Raw genomic sequence first — 12382 nt, forward strand, 5'->3', positions numbered from 1 at the left:
TTTGTGACATTATAAAAGACATATTGTGGTCCTCACCCACACTGACGTTTTTGTGTGTTGTAATGTCAATAGTACTGTTATGGTTGTAAATTTGAAAGAACTGGTTGCGTGTATCCGTAGTTCCTGGAACAATTCCTTCTGATTATGTGGTTTTCCGTTAGAACTAGCAGATGTCATTTTGGAAAAGAAAAGAAAAGATTTTATATAGACTGTCAAGTACAGTCATGATTTGTGAAACAATATTAAACACGCATGAGATGTTATATATGAAAATATATATTTTATTTTTTCTTGATCACTGTACAGTTTTCATACAGTGTAATAAGGTAAACATATTACAGTTGTGCAAGGAAAATATTGTTTCAAACAGACCTCAAATGAAAATCTCCGTACAATGTAGAAAAAATATATATAAAGAATTTTAAAAATCCTAATACACAGTCTAAAAACAAACATTCATTAGTGTACAGCAATTTGTTAAATTTAATTTTACATCAAGATTCAATAAATAATTTAACAAAAACTTTGTTGATTTACTGCAATGTCATCTTGCCATCAGGTAAAAATGAAATATCTTTTCCAATTGCAGAGTATTTATGGATACAATGCAATGTTTCAGTGCACAAACTCAACATCCACAAATAATAAATAACTATATGTAATAGATTTGTTCAACAAAACACTGCATGTATTTAATGAGTGAAAAATTCTATTTAGAATTCATTTTGGTTCTGTTAAGACTGTTTAGCACCCAAGTAGATTTGGTCATTTCGGCTGAGAGAGACACTACAATTATCTGTGTTATACACATCACTAGGAGATGAACTGAAATGTTACCTAGTGTAAATAATCAGTGTCACGTAACCAATAAACTGTTTGTTAAAAGCTGCCAAGGTTAGGAAATATAATACAATGTTAAAATAAATATAATGCTATTGTTTGCAAATCACAGAGTCTTTAAATTTTATAAATAATATCACTGTTAGTTGAAATGGTTTTATAACAGAATAACCATTATGGACATACTAAACATTTCCACTGAGATTATTATGAGTTTCAGACTTGAACAAAGCAATACGTATGTCCTGTATTACAGATGGTAAGCTGGTGTTTTTGATGAAAATAATAACATTAACCATATTTAAGTCTGAATAACATCCAACAGTGATCTCTTACAGTCCATGTCTCTGTCAAACCACATTATGATGTTATGCTCCTGGACACTGCTGACATTTTCCATTTAGAATTTGAGTTTCAGACTTGAGTCCCATATTAGTAAAGCCATTTAGTTTGGTCTGTTCTCTTCTTCTGCTTATAATGAACACAAACAATAAACCCATCACGATCAGCAGCAGAAAAACAGGGATCAATATGAAGCATACGTGGCATCTGTGCGCTGACTCTCCTTGACTCTCGCTCTTATCTGTAAAAAGAATTAAAACGGATAATTAGTTTTAGTCTCTTCAATGTTATTGATTATTCAAGAGCATTTTAAAGTACTAATGTTTTTGTCTGTCCTCACCTGAGTACAGCTGGATCTCTCTCCTGATGTTTTGACCCAGAGGTTTGTTGTTCAGTATGAACGTCAGAGAGGAGTTTGTGACTTCAGTGAGATTTATCCAACTAGACACAATATAAAGTCCAGTTTGTGTGTCCTCCATGATGTGTGTTTGTGTCTGGTTAGTGATGTCTGAGTTTTCCATCAGCCACTGCAGTGTAGGAGACGGGTGACCCCCATCTGATGTCACTAGCAGGTTGACTCCATCAGTTAACATGGAGAACTGCAGACGAGGTTCAGAGAAGAACGCTGAAAAACAACAGAATTCAGACGTTAAAACAAACACACGACTGTTTCAATCACACTGTGAGACCTCAAGATTGATTCACATGGTTTTCTATGAACATCAGTCCATGTTGTTTTGTTACCTGCAATATCGACTCTAAAGCTCTTCTTCTGGCTGCCAGTGTTGGTGCTGATGGAGCAGGTGTACACACCAGAGTCCTGCAGAGTGACTCTGTCCAGTTTGAGTGATGCGTTTCCTCCTGCCATCTCCTGGATGAACAGGCTGGTGCGGTTCACATAATGAGGATTCTGACGGTCGAGCTGGTCCCGACTGTAGTAGAAGCTGTGAGCAACGTCCAGCCCGCGCTGCCAGGTGATAACGGTGCTACTCAGATCCCACGAGTCCACAGGGAAGGAGCAGGGGAGGATCAGCGCCTCTCCGTAAAACCCAGTGACAGGATCTCTGGGCACAGTTATCTCAAACTCAGCTAGAAAGTGAAGGAGAGAAAGTATATCAGCCTATCAGAGTTTCACAATCAATCATTACTTGCAGTATGATTTTGCTGGCAGATCTTGACTTGCCAAAATGATTTACAGAAAGTGAATTTATGGTTGATGAGATGATTATTTCGGTAAGTATTTCACAACTTTTTCTCTTCTATAAATAAAAATATACTCTGATATTAATTATTCTGACTGAATAAAATAGATTTTTGTATATTACTTCACAATTTATTACAGAATTGTTTTATGCCATTAAGTGGTGAGGAACAGTGGACTGATCAAGCTGTTAAAGCTGTAATGCTCTTTCTTGCCTCGGGTGAGAAACCAATGAAATGTGGGTGAAATTATTTTGAAGAAACAACATTTGACTTCTAGATTAAAGTTTTTCCTTTAAACATAATTAATGAAAAGCCCCAAGGACACCTACACTTTACAAAACTGGTGGAACAACAAGGAGAATATCCCAGTAAACTGGAACGTTGAATATTCTCGCCTCAGTTTGATTAATGAGTCAATTAATAGATCTCTACAAATAATTCTAATAGTTCTCGAAGAATTTAGTTGAAAATCAATATAATTAAATACGTGATCATATTAGAGTTGTTTTCTTTATTTAACTCCGTTTTTATGATCCTATTCTGTTTCTTAGAACTTTGCTTCGATTTTTCCAGAAACTGGAACTTTACTAAAACTGTTTCACCATTTACAAACATTTAAAATATTATGAATATGATGCCTATAAAGGCAGATCTGTCCTTTGACAGAATGGGTTAATAATTTCTTCTTCAGTTATGTTCAGGTTCAACGTGTGAATCAAAATCCGAATTTCAGTTCCAGTTCTGGCATATAACAGCCTTTTCACTGAACACATGGTCAGCGCGTAACTTACAGTGATAACGAAATTAGCCTAAGGTTACATCACGCGCACTATAAGGTATGGAAATGTCTTTTGAAAAAGTTAGTTAGTTTGAAAAAATTTTTTTTTTTAATTTTTCATATTTGTTTGTTTAGCCCTTTGTTATGGATATCGTCTTAAAATCAGAAATACTCACAGAAACAGGAGACTTCAAAAAGAAGGAGAGACAGGCAGAACACTTTCAGGTTCATATCACGATCCACGACCGTTAATGGCAAGCAAGTCCTGATCACACAACAAAGTCTCTGATCACAGATTAACTACGAGAGTATGTCGGGGAAGATGTCCGAACAGATCAATACAGTGATCCTTGTCCTGTTCACGTCAATTTAACTAACCGTCTTACTATATAGGCCCCGCCCCCCTCTCCCTCCTTTTTTTTTTTTTTTTTTTTTTTTAAAACCAAAACAAATAAACAAACGATTTCATTGGTCTAAATCAGGCAGTCGCCTGTCAAGTTCAGAAATGAAGGTCTCATCGAAAATAAAGGAAAAGTTGTATTTCGTTCAGAGAGCAGACCCGTTCCTCAGTGTTTGTTTTTTAGGAGTTATACACCCACCTCCTTTACCCGTTTAGGTTGTCAAACTTCAGGCAATAAGGCGGTTGATTTTATTTCAGAGGACTGACCTCCTAGATACCTTTTAAAAGTTTTTAAAGTCAATTTAAGTTATTACAAATAATTTAAATAGATTAAAGTGGAAAATGATTTTTGTGCAGTTCCTAATGTGTGCTTAAACGCTGACAATAAATAAAGTAGCCCACTATCCACATTCTCTAGTCAAATAAGTATTAAATGTGAATATCTATTATTTTTTTATATAATGTATATTTATTTTAACACAACAGCAACCTCCAAAACAAAAGGTTGTGCTTGAGGAGGCGGTTGCTAAAAAAAGAAAAAAAAAAGAGCGGGTTGCTATGATGCACAAACACAGTGTGAGTTGTTAACTGTCACGTGACTCGCTTGTTTTTATTTAACTTAACAGAGAGTAGCTATGCATTGCATTAACGTCACTTTCCCTCCAGAACACGCTCCCTGAGTGGCAAAAGAACCTGCTGCATGATTTAATAGGGGAAACTGCGAAAACGCGAGTAAAACAAAGGATTACACTAAAGCTTCGTTGAAAAGCGTTCTTTATGAAAGAAACCTAAGAAACCTAATCCATGGATATTGACATGCAGTCAGGAATCGTGTTTCCTGACATTTTTCTGTGCCTTATTTTGACGCAGGGGAAACACAGAGCAAATCTGCCTGTAAACGCTTTAAACTATAATATAGGTAGGTTTAAAGGGTCATTCTACAGAAACGTCCCCTTTTGGTATGACAAAATGTCTTAAAATGTATTTATTTTTCTAACATTTAAACTTAGACCATATTATTATATTACACTTTAACTATGAATACACATAAATGACATCTTAATGATTTTTTTTTTTTTTTTGTACATTTATTTAAAGACTGCATGTCCCCTTTTTTGTCACTGGTGTTACCTTACTTCTCTGGCATTTTTAAACATTTTTATGAAATATTATTTCTACATTTTTTCAGCACATGCAGTCAGAGTTACAGAATATTGTGTTATTTATTTTAATCAAGTTAGTTATAAGTGTGATTGAATGATGATAATTCAATTGCGCAACCATTTATTTGCTATAACAATGAAAATATTTGAAAATCAGTTATTGAGTGTAGCAGAATTCAATGAATGTAAAATATCATCATGTCACATATGACACATTTTATTTAATGTGACAGACAAAAAACAGTAACACCAGTGACACAAATGAATCACCAGTGACGTATACATAGGACCAATTTTTCAACTATAATTAAGTAGATTGGACTAAATGGTCCGTGTACTTTTGCGTCCATTCGTTTCCTTTTTTAAATGAAATATGGAAAATGCGGTTTCTTTGTTTTTTGTTTTAACATTGATGAATATAATTAGCAGATACAAGCCAGTTTTCTTTATGCAAGATTAATATTTTATTAAAAATAACATTAATGATATACAAGTTGTTATTTAATATGTAAAAATGCTAAATTTAATTTACAGTGTTTTGCGTCATACACACAGACGCTAAAGCGCCCTATAGTTCTTTTTCCTCTGGCGTCAGAATGACTCACTTCAAGAGCCAGCCTAAATGACATTGATTAATTTTCATTCATTAAATTACTATTATTATTTGTAAATTTATATTTTAACCTAAACATTAAATTTCTTATAGATAAATAACTTATAGCCTCTTGTTTAGCGTTCTAACATGGTCGAGTTCCCGCTTGTGGTCTCAATCCCGTTATTTTGCTTTTTATGTGAATAAAGGCCAAAACGATCTAAATTACTGACTGTCTGGCTCTGTTAGGTTTTTTACATAGTTTTATACGGAGAAATTGTTGGGATTAGGAGTCACTTTATATGCTATGCTGTTCAAATTGAAAATATACCAACATTTGTTATGATGACAAAATTATACCCGAATATGTGATTTCGTGAAGACAAAATTCCCATGCCCTTTGCCTCAGTGGAGGTCTGACATGAAATATTTCTAATTTCTCGTTGAAAGCAATGCGTTACGGTCATGTCGCTGGACATTACGCTTTACGTGGCTTAATCCTACTAAAACAACAACCAGGGAGAAACTACATTTTCTCACACATTTTCTTGTCATCACTAGCATCTGCTATAACTGCAACGTAAACAAAATGGAAGGACAATATAAAGTTATGCGTTTATAACGGTTTTCTACAAGTGGAAAACGCTGAACGTTGAAAGCGCGTTGCCTTCGGCCTGCTTTGTCTGCATATATTTTTATAATTTAATATCAGTGTATTAATGCATTAGCGTTTTCTTCATAACTGTGTTTTATTTTCTAGGAAAATGCTTAATGTTATTAATTGTGTTCATAGTGGGCTGCTTATAAGGTGTAGTGAATTTGCTCCTCCAATATCGCCACATAGACTGTAAAAAAAGATGGACGTCGCGACGCCGCTTCCTTCCATTGTATTGAACCGAAGCCACAACGGACGCAGATGGGCGCTGACACGTTACGCAAAAACGTCAGTTTGGAACCTGGGCATGCGCAGAAGGAATCGTCAGTGGAGCCCGGAGGGAGAAGGGTCTGGCTGCAGACCATAAGCGAGTGGAGCTCGCAACAGCGTCAGTCTGCCATTGTAGCGATGCTGTGGTAAAATTACCTGAGAAAAACTCACAGCGACGCCATCTTTGTCCTCCTTTATTAATTCAAGTGGAGGTGACGTATTTCCTGTTCGAGAGTGGAGCTCCACTCGCTTATGGTCTGCAGCCAGATCCTATTGCTGCAGCCAGATCCTATTGCCCGGAGGCGGAGTCGCGGTATCAAACTTCCGCCCAGACGGCTGCGTCATCATTGATGTATTTTAAATAGGCTATATAAATTCGACTGAGAAATTCGACTGCTGTAGACAGTGCTCTAGAATTAATTAGAGTAGGCTATCATTAGTTTTATCCTGCTAATTATTATTTTATACCCATAAAAATAACTGCCAGATAACGATCACCTGCTTTTTCCCCGTCATGGCTAACGTAGACATGTTATTACGTTTAACTAATAACGTTTATTAATTAGCCTATGAAGCCCACATTTAACGTTACCGAGAAAAGCTCAGATATCCATCAGATCCTGTCAGTTAGTACAGTTTACTGTTGAACAGCTCAATTTGTCGGTGTGAAATAACACAGAAACCAGGGGCGTAGTTTGTGGGGGGGATGGGGGGGGGGAAGTTAACCCCCCAATATTCAAACCAATCAGTTACAACCAACCCCCCCCCCCCCCCCCCCCCAGTACAATACAACCATACCAACATTCAACCCCCCCAAAGTTGAAACCAAATCTACACCCTTGACAGAAACTGAAAATTAATAGTTATTTATTTATCTTCACTCTCCCCTCGAAGCCCCGACAGTCAGACGAGCTGTCAATCAACTGTGAATCACGACGAAACGCCCCGTTTCTATAGCACCAAATTGCTAGCTAAAATCAAACTTATCACAAAAACGAACAATTGAATATAAATCAGCGTGATAACAACTACTTTAAATGACCAGAACCATCTTTTGGAAAATTTTATTTGAAGCATAGCCTAATTTATTTTTATGTTTTAACTTAAGTCTCATTCGTCTGCATTGAGCGGGCGCGGTTTATGAACTGTACTGCATCCAGCCTCCAGGGGGCGATCAAAGAGGCTGCAGCTTCACTTTTCAGGACGTATGGGGCACACCCGTATAACCATTAAGCCACATTAATATTTTTCACGTTAAGCACTTAGAATGTCCCGCGCTGCCAGTATCTCTTGGACATGCGGCAGTGTCGGACCCCTCGTGAGTGAGAACGGGAATCAAGTCAAGATAGGGTGACCACAGTCCCGAAATTGGGAGCTTTGTCCCGCTTCCCGCAAGACTTAAGTAGTGTCCCGCATTTCATTTATGTCTGTATTTTATTTATTTTTTCATCCCTGAAATTACAATACCACAGTAAGAAATATAATAAAAACTAGGAGCATTTAAAAATCTGTTTGCGCTGCCGTCATATTCTAGCTATGAAAATAATTAACCAACGCAAGAGGGGTCTTCCATCTGATGACAACTGAACAGGCCTCATCAAATTCTGTAAACACAACTACACTACACTAGCAAGGATTTCATCTCACATACTGGATAAGAACCTCAATACCTGCTTAAAGCTGCCCAAATCGATTAAAGCATGTAATCATCCATCCTGATGTTAAATATTTCCAAAGCATGGCGACGATCAAGCGCCACACACGGAAATGGTCGAGCACCTACAGAAAAACGAGATTTGACCAATACAAAATTGCGAAATTCAGACACGACTTTCTTCACACGTTAATAGTTCATTTAATGCGGGTTTTATGGCGTTATTATAATGAAAAATGTCGAGAGCGCATTATTGTATCACGAGAGCGCATCAAATATCTACGCGAGCAGGAATCTCTCCGCTCACAAGCGGATTCTCTTGCACAAAACTGGACGCGCGCGCGCTATCGCTCAGATATTACATCTGCGCGCTCAGACTTTGTCCTCCTGCATGCAGTCGTGAATCTATCTTCTCTCCAGGATTTAATGTTGCCATAAGCGCAACATTATAGGCACCGGCAGAAATCTGCGCATATGCCAAGTTTGCCAACAAATAAATCAATATTTACATAGCGTAATAGGTGTACCTAAATGTATCTGTCTCATGTGTCTCGCAAAATCACATCTACTGTCCTGCAACAGATCAATAGCCAGGTGGTCAGCCTAAGTCATGTATTATGTTTCAGAGGCATGGTTCTCGAAAGTGTGGGGGAAACAACAATTTTACAAAAGAAAACTTGTAAATTGAAATTTTTTCGACTTTAATCTGTCCTTTTTTAATTTTGGTTTATAAAGATGCAAAACGTAATAAACAAAAATCTGAAAATGTCAATATTTATTTTGTGCACATGAAATTTGTGTATTCGGTTTTAATTTAAATTTTGGTTTTCACCATAGCATTTAAAAATACAACAACCGTTCGTTTTTTGTTTTTCTTGACGTGGTTAAAAAACGAAAAAGGAATGGACGCAAAAGTACACGGACCCTAAATGTTTACATTTGGTGTACAATAAAGGACTTATCATTGACACTTAGTAAAAGCAGTCAGAAAAAGATCATAAACATTTTAAAACTGTCTGTAAAATATGCTGTCTGTAAAGTCGCTGCACTGAATTTAGCCATCAATCAATCATTCAGAACACTATAGTTTTTTTTACTAATAATATTTTATCAACAAAAGCCGTCTTTACAAAGGTGGAACAAAAGCTGCATCTGACATGGCATGTTTATTAACACAATGCTCAATACTTCAAAAACTGTAAAAAGAAATCTTTAATGCAATGTGAGCAGATCTGAATCAAAGTAATGCTGCAGATGACACTTTTAATTCATTTTTCTTCATAGCACTGTCATAATAGATGTTGTTTTGGTTTATTGCCTATAATCTGGCCCAAAATTGACAAACAACCAACTACTTGCAACACACTCTCCAACTCTGTCAGATCAAATGTCTATAAGGAGCCTCCATTTTTAATGTAGCCCCACCTTAAGGATCATACCATTCATAAAGAAACAAAAACAAATGAATGAACATAATTCAATTTATAATAAACATCAAAACATCACAATGTACATTAATTATACTGGTAATAATAAATACAATATAGGCAAATCCAACATTTAAATAAAGCAGCATTTCTACAGTGAGAGTTTGGTGAATTTACCTTGAACCTGTCAGTATATGTCCTGTATTACAGATGGTAAGCTGGTGTTTTTGATGAAAATAAGAACATTAAACATATTTAAGTCTGAATAACATCCAGCAGTGATCTCTTACAGTCCATGTCTCTGTCAAACCACATTATGATGTTATGCTCCTGGACACTGCTGACATTTTCCATTTAGAATTTGAGTTTCAAACTTGAGTCCCATATTAGTAAAGCCATTTAGTTTGGTCTGTTCTCTTCTTCTGCTTATAATGAACACAAACAATAAACCCATCACAATCAGCAGCAGAAAAACAGGGATCAATATGAAGCATCCGTGGCATCTGTGCGCTGACTCTCCTTGACTCTCGCTCTTATCTGTGAGAAGAAATTAAAAGTTTAATTAAATATTCAGGAAAACATCCACTATAAACAAGTAGTAATAGTGGATGTAATCAGTTATTTATAATCCAATTACACTACTGAACCTAAACTACACTGTAAGGTTATGAGCAAGATATAGTTAAAAGAGCTGTGGTGTGAAACTGATCATTTGTTTTAGACACATACCCCCAGTTTCACAGACAAGGCTCAAGCTAGTCCTAGAATAAAAAAGCATGATTGAGCTGTTTTAACTGAAAACACCTGAGTACAGCAGGATCTCTCTCCTGATGTTTTGACCCAGAGGTTTGTTGTTCAGTATGAACGTCAGAGAGGAGTTTGTGACTTCAGTGAGATTTATCCAACTAGACACAATATAAAGTCCAGTTTGTGTGTCCTCCATGATGTGTGTTTGTGTCTGGTTAGTGATGTCTGAGTTTTCCATCAGCCACTGCAGTGTAGGAGACGGGTGACCCCCATCTGATGTCACTAGCAGGTTGACTCCATCAGTTAACATGGAGAACTGCAGACGAGGTTCAGAGAAGAACGCTGAAAAACAACAGAATTCAGACGTTAAAACAAACACACGACTGTTTCAATCACACTGTGAGACCTCAAGATTGATTCACATGGTTTTCTACGAACATCAGTCCATGTTGTTTTGTTACCTGCAATATCGACTCTAAAGCTCTTCTTCTGGCTGCCAGTGTTGGTGCTGATGGAGCAGGTGTACACACCAGAGTCCTGCAGAGTGACTCTGTCCAGTTTGAGTGATGCGTTTCCTCCTGCCATCTCCTGGATGAACAGGCTGGTGCGGTTCACATAATGAGGATTCTGACGGTCGAGCTGGTCCCGACTGTAGTAGAAGCTGTGAGCAACGTCCAGCCCGCGCTGCCAGGAGATAAGTGTGTTACTCAGATCCCACGAGTCCACAGGGAAGGAGCAGGGGAGGATCAGCGCCTCTCCGTAAAACCCAGTGACAGGAGCTCTGGGCACAGTTATCTCAAACTCAGCTAAAGTGAAGGAGAGAAAATATGTTGGTGTTAATATGGTGACGTTTCTGTTTAGCTATAATGCAAGTAAAATTGGATGGATGTCTGCACTTTCTGAGAGGCTTCATAACAAACATTTTAGACTTCAATTAAAATTTCAATAATTTCTCACAATTACTTACTGAGGCATGAGACTTCAAAAAGAAGCATAGACCAGCAGAACAAAGTTGCTTGATGTTTAAGCTTGTTCATGGCCGCCTGCCAGTTCCAACAGTTAGATCCTCCATAGAGTGCTGGAGAAATAATCTGAGCGGATCCTGTTATGATAACACCAGATATGTATTGCTTTACCGCTGGGGTCATATCATATCATATTCCTACTGTAGCAGAAGAACAACGTCCAGGAGAGACGGGCAGAACACTTTCAGGTTAATATCCTGACCGACAGCTGTTGGTAAAGGTAAATCAGATTAACTTTGACTGTGCTCTGTGGTTTGTCGTAAAAGCCGTCCAAGTAGATCAAAAGCAGAGATCTGATCCCAATCACACCTGGTGTACTTTGAGATGTCAGTCCACATCACCACTGTATTTATATCTATTTACAGGCGCCGCCTCTAATGTCGAAATTCTGGTTGTGTGAGTTGTAAACCAAAACACTTAAAATGGTTCACTAAGGGTGCGTTCACACTTGTAGTTCGGTTCGTTTGGTTCATTTGGTTCATTTGCTTCATTTGGTCCGGACCAAAGAAGAAAAAAAACATTTAGTCCTGGTCCGGTTAGCGTTCACATTGGCAATTTTATCACCGAACCAAAAGATACCGAACCCTAAGGCATAGGGATACATTCACAACATGATTGGTCGGATTTTATGACGTATTGCCTATTTTGAGACGGAACTTACCGAACATCCAAAACAATGCTGTTTTCTGAGGTAAATGCGCTCGTTGTGTGTGCGTAGCCTGCATGTGATGGTATTTTGGCCAGCTTGGAACTCGTGAAGAGATTATAAAATGTGTAAAGTAGTCAAAACACCAGCGGGAATCCATCCGTCACACACACAAACGATTTGCTGCATGGAGACGCTCGTCTGATGCCTGTGATGGGCAAACTGGCGCCTATGACGAGAAAAACCGACATGCGTGAGGATTCTTACCTTTTTAGGGTCTCGTCTTCCTGTTTTTGGTTCGGTTACATGTCTTTGGTCCGTGTTGCGTTTATATATCATTTGAACCGCACCAGAGTTCGTTTGGAAGCGGACCGAGACCCATCTTTTCAGCGGTCTCGGTACGCTTGTTTGGCGCGCACTAGGGTTCAGATGGCAGCGTTCACATATGTTCAAATGAACCGCACTAGCCGAGCAACCGCACCAGGGTTCGTTTTAATCGAACCAAACATGACAAGTGTGAACGCACCCTAAAACACTGTCACTGTTTTGCATTGTAAATCTGTTCAAATAACCACCCCTGCAAACATGTCCCATGCTGGCTTTTTGCAGGCACAGTGGGCTAGGGCCAGCCCACACCAAA

At 37.9% G+C, this 12382-nt stretch overlaps 2 protein-coding genes across 2 annotated transcripts; both read right to left on the minus strand.

The window, feature by feature from the left end:
* Positions 1–260: 260 nt before the first annotated feature.
* zgc:153911 (uncharacterized protein LOC768172 homolog) lies at positions 261–3501 on the minus strand. Its single transcript, XM_067385392.1, has 4 exons — positions 3340–3501; positions 1927–2271; positions 1523–1807; positions 261–1423 (listed from the first exon to the last, which is right to left on the minus strand). Exons 1-4 carry the CDS (start codon positions 3392–3394, stop codon positions 1209–1211), a joined length of 900 nt encoding a protein of 299 aa, XP_067241493.1. The 5' UTR covers positions 3395–3501; the 3' UTR covers positions 261–1208.
* Positions 3502–9308: 5807 nt separating this feature from the next.
* LOC137020160 (CD276 antigen homolog) lies at positions 9309–11388 on the minus strand. The gene is made up of 4 exons (XM_067385391.1): positions 11039–11388; positions 10533–10877; positions 10129–10413; positions 9309–9861 (listed from the first exon to the last, which is right to left on the minus strand). The coding sequence occupies exons 1-4, from the start codon at positions 11217–11219 to the stop codon at positions 9647–9649; spliced, it is 1026 nt and encodes a 341-aa protein (XP_067241492.1). The 5' UTR covers positions 11220–11388; the 3' UTR covers positions 9309–9646.
* Positions 11389–12382: the final 994 nt, after the last annotated feature.

Source organism: Chanodichthys erythropterus, chromosome 5, assembly GCF_024489055.1.
Source record: "Chanodichthys erythropterus isolate Z2021 chromosome 5, ASM2448905v1, whole genome shotgun sequence".
In the NCBI taxonomy this organism is placed as follows: Eukaryota; Metazoa; Chordata; class Actinopteri; order Cypriniformes; family Xenocyprididae; genus Chanodichthys; species Chanodichthys erythropterus.

Bases quoted from the DNA above. Each gene is read 5' to 3' on its own strand.
- zgc:153911 (XM_067385392.1), bottom strand. From the start codon at position 3,394: ATGAACCTGAAAGTGTTCTGCCTGTCTCTCCTTCTTTTTGAAGTCTCC. The intron at 1,808-1,926 runs GTAACAAAACAA...GTTGTTTTTCAG, and splicing joins CTTTAGAGTCGATATTGCAG to CGTTCTTCTCTGAACCTCGT. The intron at 1,424-1,522 runs GTGAGGACAGAC...TTCTTTTTACAG, and splicing joins AGAGATCCAGCTGTACTCAG to ATAAGAGCGAGAGTCAAGGA.
- LOC137020160 (XM_067385391.1), bottom strand. From the start codon at position 11,219: ATGACCCCAGCGGTAAAGCAATACATATCTGGTGTTATCATAACAGGA. The intron at 10,878-11,038 runs GTAAGTAATTGT...CCTTCACTTTAG, and splicing joins TTTTGAAGTCTCATGCCTCA to CTGAGTTTGAGATAACTGTG. The intron at 9,862-10,128 runs GTGTTTTCAGTT...TTCTTCTCACAG, and splicing joins AGAGATCCTGCTGTACTCAG to ATAAGAGCGAGAGTCAAGGA.